At 46.0% G+C, this 12815-nt stretch overlaps 1 protein-coding gene across 1 annotated transcript in view; it reads right to left on the reverse strand.

The window, feature by feature from the left end:
• The window catches only part of FNDC3B (fibronectin type III domain containing 3B), a 489123-nt gene that overhangs the window by 287768 nt on the left and 188540 nt on the right, over positions 1-12815 (reverse strand). Inside the window, exon 4 of the mRNA XM_077290528.1 lies at positions 8518-8594. Within this exon, the coding sequence (XP_077146643.1) occupies positions 8518-8594 (77 nt within the window). The remainder of the gene's footprint in view (positions 1-8517; positions 8595-12815) is intronic.

Below are 12815 nucleotides of genomic sequence, written 5' to 3' on the forward strand. Positions count from 1 at the left end.
GAAGGGGACCGGGACGGGGCACATTATGCCAGGAAGGGGACCGGGACGGGGCACATTATGCCAGGAATGGGATGGGACGGGGCACATTATGCCAGGAAGGGCACCAGGACGGGGAACGATATGCCAGGAATGGCACCGGGACAGAACACATTACGCCAGGAAGTGGACCAGGATGGGCACATTATGCCAGAAAGTGGACCGGGACGGGGCACATTATGCCAGAAAGGGCACCAGGACGGAGAACGACATGTCAGGAATGGCACCGGGATGGGGCACATTATGCCAGGAAGGGGACCAGGACGGGGAACATTATGCCAGGAAGGGGACAAGGATGTGGGGCATTATTACAGGAGCAGGTCTCCTTTATAACATAGTATCCTTTCTAGTTATGTATGGGGCAGTCCCTAATTATGTAGCATCCTCTGATGTCATGTACATGCTATCCCATTATTATGCCTTTCTATATAGCACCGTCCCTTATATAGCTTATCTTACTATTTTTGTCAACCACAGCACCCTCTATCACAGTCAACTCGTGTTAGATATAAAATACTTTATAATTTTGGGGCAGTATCTGACCAGAAAACCAGTCAAAAGTCTGCCTCAATCAGAAAAGAAGCTTTCCAATGCTCCATCAGTAGTCATTATATATGTAGCAAGAGAGGATGGTATGTAATAAAGATAAAGACAGGGCTCTATATAATCAGATATGCAAGGTACAGTGCTATACATAACAAGAGAGGGCACTATGTAACAAAGGGCCGCAATATACCGTACATAAAGAGAGGAGACTATGTAATTATAGATTATGTATATATACATACATACATATATACATATATCTCGGTTGCCATAATGGAAGGGGCCCAAACACATTTCTTGCAAAGGGGCCCCAAGCTGTCCATGTCCGCCCCTGAGTGAATTTATAGTATATCCTACCATAGAGGTGGTGCATTCCTCTACTGTACCTCAGTACTGTACCTCTAGACGATAATATGTACATGTACACAGTCTGACAAAGCCTTTATAGCTCGGTACCAAATTTAATGTCAGTTTGCTCTTAAATTGTAATATTTTGCTTTAGGTTTTCCCCAATAACGTATAGTAGTGCACAAAATAAGAAACTCACATACCACTGCCCACAGTAAAACAAGCTCTTTGTAACACTAAAAATATGCTCTAATAAAATAAAGAGCTTCATTAGTCTCAGTGAAACAGAAATAACCAGTTAATGAAAACTGTCCAAGAGCAGGTATTCCCATTTCTCATATCCTACCCCAAAATGTAGTAGGTGTAATAATAATATTAGCAAATACCTCAGATTAGAAATGTAGTACAGCTTTTCTGATTCACAATGTCTCTTTCCTCGTGTTCAGGCATTGCAGTACCTTAAATATCTATGGTTATGTCCACTGATAAAGTGACAGCTTCTTAGTGGTCGTACCTAAGGTTCCGCAATGCCTGCACACGATGAAAGACATAGCGAATCAGAAAAACTTTCCCACATTTCTAATTTGATGTATTTCCTATTTTTTTACCTACTACATATTGAGATAGGATATTGGAGATGTGAATACCCATTTAAGGTTACTAAAGTAACTACATTGCAAGGTAGGGTAGGAAAAGATACATTTAAACAGTTTCAGGACGCTAAACATATATTCCATGTTGAGAAAATCAAGAGGGCAGATATACAGCAATTGCATCAACCCTCAACATTATTATCCAAATAGCACCAATTTTGGGTAAGAGATGTTCTACTACATTACTGTAATTAACAGCACTGAAGATGTAACATGGCGTGGGGCGGTAGCCGTAGGTGGGGTACTCATCTCTTACATCCTGGCACTTACAGGAAGGTGGGTCTCCTGGCTGGGTGTATGTACTGTGGACTTGTGCTGCAGGGGTGCTATGCCCTTGCAGGATGTATGTTACTGATGGCCAGGACCAGATAATGAGGACTTCAATGAGGGAGACCATCAGCCAAAAATACAGTTTTTACTCATTGATAACTTTGCAGGTACACAACTTTATGAACGTTTCTTTCACAATACGGAGTATCTTCACACACACTTTCTAGTCCATTCTCATCACTTGTTGTCCTTTATCACCACCATTCCACTCTACTTCACCACAACCCAGCTCAATACTACAGTCCAGTTAGGATCTTAGAGATGGGAATAACCCTTTTAAACTTCTTTGCCCTGGAACTCCCGCATGGGGCATTCTCTCACTGTCTCACTTGCTCTATCCTGGCTCGCCCATTACCGCTCCGAGTCAAACTCTGGGCCATACTGCTAGGCGTCCTCTCCCAGGACACGCTTCCTATTGATCACTGACTTTTGGTCAGTTCTCTCCTCCTTTCAACTAGAATCCCACTATCCTCTGTCATGGTCTCCTCTCACGTCAGGGACATCCACATCATGCAGCACCGCTTACTGCCAAGACCTTAGGTCTACTTCAGACGCACACTGGGCCCTATCATATCTGCAGTCTTGACAGGAAACGGTCTCTGTCCCATCACTTTAGCCCCTCCCACTCTGGGTGAATCCCAATCTTTAACTCTAACTCAGGGCCGGCCTTTGCCCTGTGCGACCTGTGCGGCCGCACAGGGCGCCAAGCAGTGGCGTAGGAAGGGGGGCGCAATGCGGGGGGCGGCACAATGCGGGGGGCGGGTCGCCGGCGGCGCAGAATTTACCTGTTCGCATGTCGGCTTCAGAAAAATGGCCGCCGCGATCTCCATCTGCGCATGCGCGGCATCCCGCGGCCATTTTCCTGAAGCCCCAGGCAGCAGAGCACTCCACCTGCGCACGCGCGGCCTCAGGAAGATGGCCGCCCCCACCGATAACCAGACAGAGCAGGATCGCGGTCGGGTAAGCAGAACTTGTTTTTTTTTTTTTTTTATTGAGAGCGGCGATCGGGGGGGGGGGGGGGGGCCCAGGGCAGAAAGCTGGACACAGGGGGGCAGAAAGCTGGACACTGGGGGGCAGAAAGCTGGACACAGGGGGGCAGAAAGCTGGACACAGGGGGGCAGAAAGCTGGACACAGGGGGGCAGAAAGCTGGACACTGGGGCAGAACGCTGGACACAGGGGGGGGCAGAAAGCTGGACACAGGGGGGCAGAAAGGACATTGGGGCAGAACGCTGGACACTGGGGCAGAACGCTGGACATTGGGGCAGAAAGCTGGACACTGGGGCAGAAAGCTGGACACTGGGGGGCAGAAAGCTGGACACAGGGGGGCAGAAAGCTGGACACAGGGGGGCAGAAAGCTGGACACTGGGGCAGAACGCTGGACACAGGGGGGGGCAGAAAGCTGGACACTGGGGGGCAGAAAGCTGGACACTGGGGCAGAACGCTGGACACAGGGGGGGGCAGAAAGCTGGACACTGGGGGGCAGAAAGCTGGACACAGGGGGGGGCAGAAAGCTGGACACTGGGGCAGAACGCTGGACACAGGGGGGGCAGAAAGCTGGACACTGGGGGGCAGAAAGCTGGACACAGGGGGGGCAGAAAGCTGGACACTGGGGGGCAGAAAGCTGGACACTGGGGCAGAACGCTGGACACAGGGGGGGGCAGAAAGCTGGACACTGGGGGGCAGAAAGCTGGACACAGGGGGGGGGCAGAACGCTGGACACAGGGGGGGGCAGAAAGCTGGACACTGGGGGGCAGAAAGCTGGACACAGGGGGGGGGGCAGAAAGCTGGACACTGGGGGGCAGAAAGCTGGACACTGGGGCAGAACGCTGGACACAGGGGGGGGCAGAAAGCTGGACACTGGGGGGCAGAAAGCTGGACACGGGGGCAGAAAGCTGGACACAGGGGGGCAGAAAGCTGGACACAGGGGGGGCAGAAAGCTGGACACTGGGGGGCAGAAAGCTGGACACTGGGGCAGAACGCTGGACACAGGGGGGGCAGAAAGCTGGACACTGGGGGGCAGAAAGCTGGACACGGGGGGGCAGAAAGCTGGACACGGGGGCAGAAAGCTGGACACGGGGGCAGAACGCTGGACACGGGGGGGCAGAAAGCTGGACACTGGGGGGCAGAAAGCTGGACACTGGGGCAGAACGCTGGACACAGGGGGGGCAGAAAGCTGGACACGGGGGGGGCAGAAAGCTGGACACAGGGGGGCAGAAAGGACATTGGGGCAGAACGCTGGACACAGGGGGCAGAACGCTGGACACTGGGGCAGAACGCTGGACACTGGGGCAGAACGCTGGACACTGGGGCAGAACGCTGGACACTGGGGCAGAACGCTGGACACAGGGGCAGAACGCTGGACACTGGGGCAGAACGCTGGACACTGGGGCAGAACGCTGGACACTGGGGCAGAACGCTGGACACTGGGGCAGAACGCTGGACACGGGGGCAGAACGCTGGACACGGGGGCAGAACGCTGGACACTGGGGCAGAACGCTGGACACTGGGGCAGAACGCTGGACACTGGGGCAGAACGCTGGACACGGGGCAGAACGCTGGACACGGGGGCAGAACGCTGGACACTGGGGCAGAAAGCTGGACACTGGGGCAGAAAGCTGGACACTGGGGCAGAAAGCTGGACACTGGGGCAGAAAGCTGGACACTGGGGCAGAAAGCTGGACACTGGGGCAGAAAGCTGGACACTGGGGCAGAAAGCTGGACACTGGGGGCAGAAAGCTGGACACAGGGGCAGAAAGCTGGACACAGGGGCAGAATGCTGGACACGGGCAGAATGCTTGACACAGGGGCAGAATGGAGACACGGGGCAGGATGACAGACATGGCGTCATGACTGGAGACACTGGAGGCAGGATTGGAGACAGATGGGGCAGGATGGGAAGATCATATGGGGCAGGATAGATACTCATTAGGGCAGGATGGGAGAATATATGGCTGACGCCAGGAATGAGACACACGGGGGCCAGGATGGCGAATATTATTACCATAGGGGCTAATTAAGGGATATTATTACTGCAGTGATGTATTTATTTTATTTTTTGAGTATACTGTTTTAAATGGAGGGGCGGTCCTATTACTGTGTAGAGTGACACTATGTCGCCTTCTTCATGTGGTGTAATGTAGAAGTTGGGAAAATTAAGTAATGTGTTCTGCAAGTGGAACTCGAGATAACTGTGTTATTTCCTGCAGAGACGAGTCCTGGCTGGATGAAGTGATGGCGGTCTGTGCGGGATGAAAGATGAAGGACTTCACCTAGAGATGTCACTGGTGAGTCAGTGCGTTACCTATACACTGACACTATACACTGTATACTATATACTGAGGTCCTGTGTATGTCACCGGTGATCACTGTATTACCTATACACAGACGCTGCATACTAAGTACAGATCTCCTGTGTATAATGGCACTTATGGTGATAGTATTGTGTTTTTTTTTATTATTGATCAGTATTGTAGTATTCAGTCACTATGTGGTGGTAATATGTGGTCTGGTCATGATGTTGTGGTATTCGTTCCTTGTATTTGATATTATTCGATCACTGTGGTGGTAATATGTCATCTGGTCATGGTGTGGCGGTGTTTGGCCTTGCAGGCCGCCGCTCTGCACTCTGATTGGCTGTCAGCCCATATGGCTTTGGACCAAGCGTCATTTTTTCCTTTTGGTCCGCTTTAAAGCACTTTATAATTCCCGTTATTGCAATATTAGTGTTTCTTCAAGTGTTTTGCAGGGAAACACAAGTTTTCTAAGTAAACGTGTTGTTGTGAATATTAAAGAGTTATTGTTTTCTTTCAAAGTTTGGAGGGGGGGGGGGCGCCGTCCTGCAGTCTCGCACAGGGCGCCTTTTGGGCTAAGTCCGGCCCTGCTCTAACTCTCCCTACAGTTGGGCAATACACAAAGCCAACATTATTAACGCATGTTACAGATCACATTACACAATAAAACACGGGGGAACAAAGGGAGCATGTCCTTAGAAAGAGACTCCAATCACACCCATGGGGCTAGGACTAGGCAGGGAAAAATCTACGGTAATTATCTCATCAGTGGACAATCCATTTGCAGTCGGTAAAGCATGTTGGACCTTATTTTTCACTAACCTACCCATAAATGTTTGATGAGCCTAAAGTGAGCTTGAGGCATCCTACATCCATGGTCAGAATATACAGATCGTGATGTCCAGACCAGCTGTGGGTCTGACCCAAATACCGCAGCCTTACATATACCTAAGAGGCTGTGAGCTTCGGTTTGGATACCGTAGTCTGTACGTGAACATTAAATGTTGGGTGTTAGAAACTAGCCTAAAGCTACTCCACAGGTTCCATAATACCAGACTAATAAGAGAATAGATTTCGATAACATCCAACGAAGATCTCAGAGAATTGTGCTTTTCAAGTTAAAAGGGTCGATCCTTGGTCCATGCTATTATCTGTAACTATGACAACAGAGAACTGCAATCCAGACCAGTGTTTAAGAGAAGTAAGGGCATGATTCCGTCTATCACCTAACACTGCACTAAAAGCACAGCAATATATACAACTAACCTCAAATGAATGGAAAATGACTCTAGAAACATTCTCTGCTGCACTGCATTACCACAGACACATGACGAAGGTGATCGGGGTCGCGTTCTATACTGCTGAAACCATAGCTAGTGCTGTAATTCTTGCTTTCATAAATCAGCATTACATGTGAATATATGAAACATTGTGGCATTTGTTATTAGGGAGGTAGTTGCTTTTTCACTTTCTAGCAGTCTGTAGTTTGCCTGTCTGTAGACTTTCTCCCACTTTCACATGATCATACTTTATTCAATACTTTGTGTGGAACGTAACTGAAGGAAAGGTATAATATAAATGTCTTTTCCAACTACAAAGGAGGCAAATTCCCTCCCTTGAAAACTAAAATTGTAATTTTTATTGTTTACTACTTTGATACCAACCACTGCTGCTGTTTAGTAGCTGCAACTGAACATACTCAATGCTTGTAAGCACTGCACCGAAGATGGCCATAGTCGCTGGAGTGCACTGTTGATCCCAGTCTCAAACAGTTTCAGTCCCACTGTGCTCCTCCATGCTGCGCCCTGCGGCAGCAATTTTCTCACGGTGCTAGCAGTTATGTCATGAAGGTTTCCCCAGGTCATTGGACGGCTCACACTGAACTGAGCGTGGGAACAGATGGCAGTGACCGGCAGTAACCTCTATGACATTACCACTTGTCACTGAAGCTGCCCCGCAAACTCAACTCAGTGTGTCCTGGATTTATGGCTGAGCAGAGAAGTAGCAGAGTAGAAGTACTGAGAAGTAGCAGAGCTGGACTTCTTTGTGGGACAAATGGGTTGTATTCGGACAGGCAAGGAATGTGGTTATTTTTATTATTTTAATTTTTACAGTAATAAATGGGAAAGTGTCGGTTTGGTGTGTTTATTTCAAATAAAGGAGTGTCTTTCTTTCAATTAAAATGACTTTATTCTTGCTGTGTATTTTTTACAATACGATTATTTGGTTAGTAATGGGGACGTATGTCAGCTGACAATACAAAGCAACATCAACCCCAACCCTATTATCCCACTTGCCCTGAGTGAGGCTAAGGGCCAGATTTGGTGCATATAGATGCGTGATTTCTAGAACGGCTGAGGGCTCATGTTGTTAGCCTGAGAGGGGACCAATATCCCTGGCCCCTTCCCAGAGTATTGATATCACTCATAGCTGTTTGTTTAGACTTTGATGGTTAGAACTTAAAGTGACCTGACCCTAGATTATTAATAGCCTGGGAACATTTTGGGATATTGTTCCTTAGCCCAGATTAGTAACATTAGCCCACAGCAATGTGCTTTCCCTCTGCAGGTTCCAAAAATTACGCAGGAGCCCAATCCATTTTTTATTTAATTTATTTATTTTACACAATCTACACAGCGGGTGCTGATTACAACTCCCATCATTGTCGCCTGGTAGTGCTGAGCACAGGGAAACCAGGCAACAATGATCTGAGTTGTCTTTAGCACTCGGCGCCTGGGAACAGCGTGACCTGTACTGCTCTATCCCACACGCCGGTAAGTGTTGCACTGATGACGCACGAATGTCAGATATATCCAACATTTTTGGTTGCACAACATCAAATATACATATAAGTGCCCAAAAGAGAAGAGTTTTAGCTTTTTTGTTTCTAACACTTGGTACATTTAAAAAATATATACGGTACTTAAATTTTTAAGTATCCTTATTTTCCAACCAGGACTTCCTGAGTTAACAGGCTCGCCTCATTGGAGTTGAGTGCCATCTCCGTGAAGAGGTGCAGAGTGCATGTCTAGTGAAGGAAACCTATTTTCCCCCCAACAAGTTTATTTTAAAAAAGTGTACACTTAACATACTGCTCTACGTTGCAAAAAGTCTCCCATTTTAAATAACAGAGAACAAAAACGTACAGATTATTTGATGGAGGGAATGGGGGCAAAAAAGGGCTATGGTGTATCTCCAAATATGTATACATATTTTGTTTTCTACAATCCATGGGTATACAAACAATGGAATGCGCTGCTTAAATGAGACTCCAACATACTGTATAACGGCATCTAAGAACAACTGAAGATACCTGTGAAATGTAACCTGGAGGTACATGTATTGGTGGGATGGACCCATTCGGAGACATCATCGGAACCTCTGCAGGACCTACAAGAAAGTAAAAACAAATTCACTCTTTCTGCAGACACCCATTTTTAAACCTCATGAGGCACAATAACATTATAATGTACATTTTTTCTCACATTAAGTTGCAATTCATTAGAAATTAATGAAAATAAAGCATCACAATTGTGTGATGCTTTTGGTTCCCATTCCTTTCTCTTGGAGTGTGGCTGTTGTACAAATCCCACAACTTAGGCTAGAGCTACACGGCGATGTGTGTTGCACGACATTAATATTATTATATTCGACATCTACAATTTCAAATGGTGACAACCTGCAACACATTTGCAAATGTGCTGGATTTAGTGTCGCTGATTGAAAGTGACTCACTTGCCACAGACTTCAAAGGTAAGTCGCATGTGACTGTAACTTATCCGCGATTTGGCCTTGGTTTTAAGGCATCTACAGTTGCAAGAAAAACCAGACTAGTGTAATACATTTTACCTTATCAAATTACGTCAGAGAATCAAAGTATTACACATATAGGAACACTTGCATAAAGAACATCTTAAATCATAAAACATAGAATGACATTTTCAAGAATCTAGTATGCCTCCCTCCAACATTTGTATAGTGACGGTGGCAATATTTACAGGGACATCACCAGAAGATGTAGAAATGTGGGAGCCTTTGGTAGGTGCAGGTTATGAGTGCATTGCTTTTTAATAGTCCAATTCTAGGGCAGAAAGTAGGCTTTAATAAACAGCATTTACGAGAGACCTATTTCAAATTGGGTATGCCTTTGAACATCCCGTGAAGTTCTGATATTGCCCTTTTAGTAATACCAGCTGATCAGCAAGGTTTGGAGAAGTTGTGTTCGTTTCCATTAAAAGAACAGGACTTCAAAGGAGATCTATTAAAAAATATGTAATCTGTCATATATTCAATGATCTACGCTCTGATCTTCTCTGCTAGGGATCATCACTTTGGTCTATGTAACGCTGCCACAGAATCAATGGGCGGCACATGAACAATACTCTTGACCTTCTAGCTTGAATAAGTGGCAGCTTAGAAGATCAGCTCACGTTTACATACACATGCACTTTATTTACTATTTAGGATATCTATAAATACAACAATTATCGCAAATGTTGATCATCAGTTAGAGACAACCTACTTCTTGGCCAAATCTGAACTATCAGAAGAAAACTTCCAATCTGTTAATTTAATTATGGACAAAAATTTTGATGCAAATTTCAAAAGTATCGAGGAAAATCATGCAAAATCAAAATCATGCAAACAAATTTGCATGAGACATGAAAGACTTACAAAACAACAATATATATATGGATATAAGGTTGGAAAAGACCTTCTACACAAGACTCCTCCTGGGTCAGGTCACCATCTATCTCCTCTATTTCATCATTGGGTGAATACTCAGACACATGTACATCCAATACAGAATCGTTTAAAGACACATCAAAATGTAAGCAGACTCTACGTAATTGTAGGGGCGCAACTGCGAATATTCCCCGGAGGACATAAAGAACAAGGTAATTAACCCAACATCCCATAGACTTTCAAACATTGATTTGGAGGTCCTTGGTAAGGACTTGCACTTAATTGCAGATCCCTGATTTTCAAAAAATATTTTTATGACGAAAATGCACATAATCTGTTCCCTACAGACATGGAACAGGAGGCATTAAAAATCCTAAATTAACTCACTAAAGAACATACAACGATTGAAGGAGGTTTGGTTTCTCCGAACATAGTCGCTCGTTCCAAAAAATCCCCCCCCATTATCATCATGTTCAAACCTTAAGCTATTTGTGAAAATTGTCAGTTAGGAGTTCAAAAAGATTCCATGTAATAGATCAAATGGGAAAATGAATTATACTGAAGGGAAGAGTCTACAGAGGTTAAGAGACCTATCCGATACTGTATTTAAGCCTCCTGATAAAGGGGCAATATAGTCTTATGGCCCTCATCAATGCATGAAGCAGAGGCATACAGACAGTTAAGCAGGGAATGCTACAAAAAAAATTGACCTTTAACACCCTTATATCTTTCTCCTCTAAGCTCACTGGGCATCCTGAACAATGATACCAAGAAAGGTATTATTACAAAGGAACTATTTATAGCACTTCATGTTAAAGGAACTAGCATCCCAACATTCTACCTCTTGCCCAAAGTGCACAAAAATCGAGAAAATCCACCAGGCAGGCCAATCATATCATAATTTTCTGAAGAACGTGAGCAAGTACATTGACTGTAAATTAAAACCTTTGGTTGAATGCCTCCCCTCCTTTACTCTTGACACGGGTGATCTTCTAAAGAAAACAGACGACTTACATCTAGATAATGACATACTTCTTGTCATGTGAGATGTCAAATCGCTTTATACTAATATTTGACACACAGATGGCATACATGAGGTAAAAGCCTTGTTAATAATGTCTGACCTTTCCCCTCCAATGACTGACTTTATTGTCTGTGAAATCAAACTGTCCACTTAGGAAGCAACACTGTTTGACAATCAATTTCACATGCTGTTGTGCAAATGGAATAGACAACAGATAAAAATTATTGCCAATTATCAAGACACATTCAATAAAGGAGTGGTTCTGCAGGTGGGGACCACAGACCACATCTCAGTACAAATGCTTTCTGGCTGATGTTTTGGTCACTTTTGAATTTTGGTTGTGCTTTCACACTCGTGGTAGTATGAGACGAACTCTACAACCCACACAAGTGGCTCAGGTAGTGCAGCTTATCCAGGATGGCACAATGCGAGCTGTGGCAAGAAGGTTTAATGTGTCTATCAGCGTAGTGTCCAGAGGCTGGAGGCACTACCAGGAGGCAGGCCAGTACACCAGGAGACATGGAGGGGGCCGTATGAGGGCAACAACCCAGCAGCAGGACCGCAACCTCAGTCTTTGTGCAAAGAAACAGGAGGAGCACTGCCGGAACTCTGCAAAATGACCAGGCCACAAATGTGCATGTGTCTACACAAACGGTTAGAAACCGACTCCATGAGGATGGTCTGAGTGCCCGACGACCACAGATGGGGGTTGTGCTCACAGCCCAACACCGTGCAAGACACTTGGCATTTGCCACAAAACACCAGGATTGACAAATTTGCCACTGGCGACCTGTGATCTTCACAGATGAAACCAGGTTCACACTGAGCTCATATGACAGACGTGAGAGTCTGGAGACGCCTTGTAGAGCGATCAGCTGCCTGCAACATCCTTCAGCTTGATCAGTTTGGCAGTGGGTCAGTAATGGTGTGGGGCAGTAATTCTTTGGAGGGCCGCACGGCCCTCCATATGCTCGCCAGAGGTAGCCTGACTGCCATTAGGTACCGAGAGGAGATCCTCAGACCCCTTGTGAGACCATATGCTGGTACAGTTGGCCCTGAGTTCCTCCTAATGCAGGACAATGCCAGACCTCAGGTGGCTGGAGTGTGTCAGCAGTTCCTGCAAGATGAAGGCATTGAAGCTATGGACTGGCCCGCCTGTTCCCCAGACCTGAATCCGATTGAACACATCTGGGACATCATGTCTCGCACCATCCACCAACTTCACTTTGCACCACAGACTGTCCAGGAGTTGGTGAATGCTTTAGTCCAGCTCTGGCAGGAGATCGCTCAGGAGCCCATCCGCCGCCTCATCAGGAACTTTCCCAGGTGTTGTAGGGAGATCATACAGGCATGTGGAGGCCACACACACTACTAAGCATCATTTCCTTGTCTTGAGGCATTTCCACTTTAGTTGGGTCAGCCTGCAACTTCATTTTCCACTTGGATTTTGAGCATCATTCCAACTCCAGACCTCCGTGGGATATTAGTTGTGATTTACGTTGATCATTTTTAGGTTTTATTGTTCTCAACACATTCCACTATGTAATGAATAAAGATTTACAACTGGAATATTTCATTCAGTGATATCTAGGATGTGGGATTTTAGTGCTCCCTTTATTTTTTTGAGCAGTGTACTTAAAAAACGATGCTTCCCACTTCATCTTTGTCAGGCCTGATCAGCTAACAATGACACTAGGAGGTTGGCTGAAATTCCCATTTCCAAATTCCACTGTTTACTCCTTGTGACCTTATAAATGACTGTCCCCTGAAGGGTCTGGCACACAAAAAAAATGGAGATTGTAAGCTTGAATGCGGTTGCTGTGACCATGCATTCCTCAAGATTTATGGTTATGCAAATATTGTAATCCCTTCCTGCCACAACACAGCTATCTCAATACAAG

Source organism: Ranitomeya variabilis, chromosome 2 (assembly GCF_051348905.1).
Source record: "Ranitomeya variabilis isolate aRanVar5 chromosome 2, aRanVar5.hap1, whole genome shotgun sequence".
Taxonomy (NCBI): Eukaryota; Metazoa; Chordata; class Amphibia; order Anura; family Dendrobatidae; genus Ranitomeya; species Ranitomeya variabilis.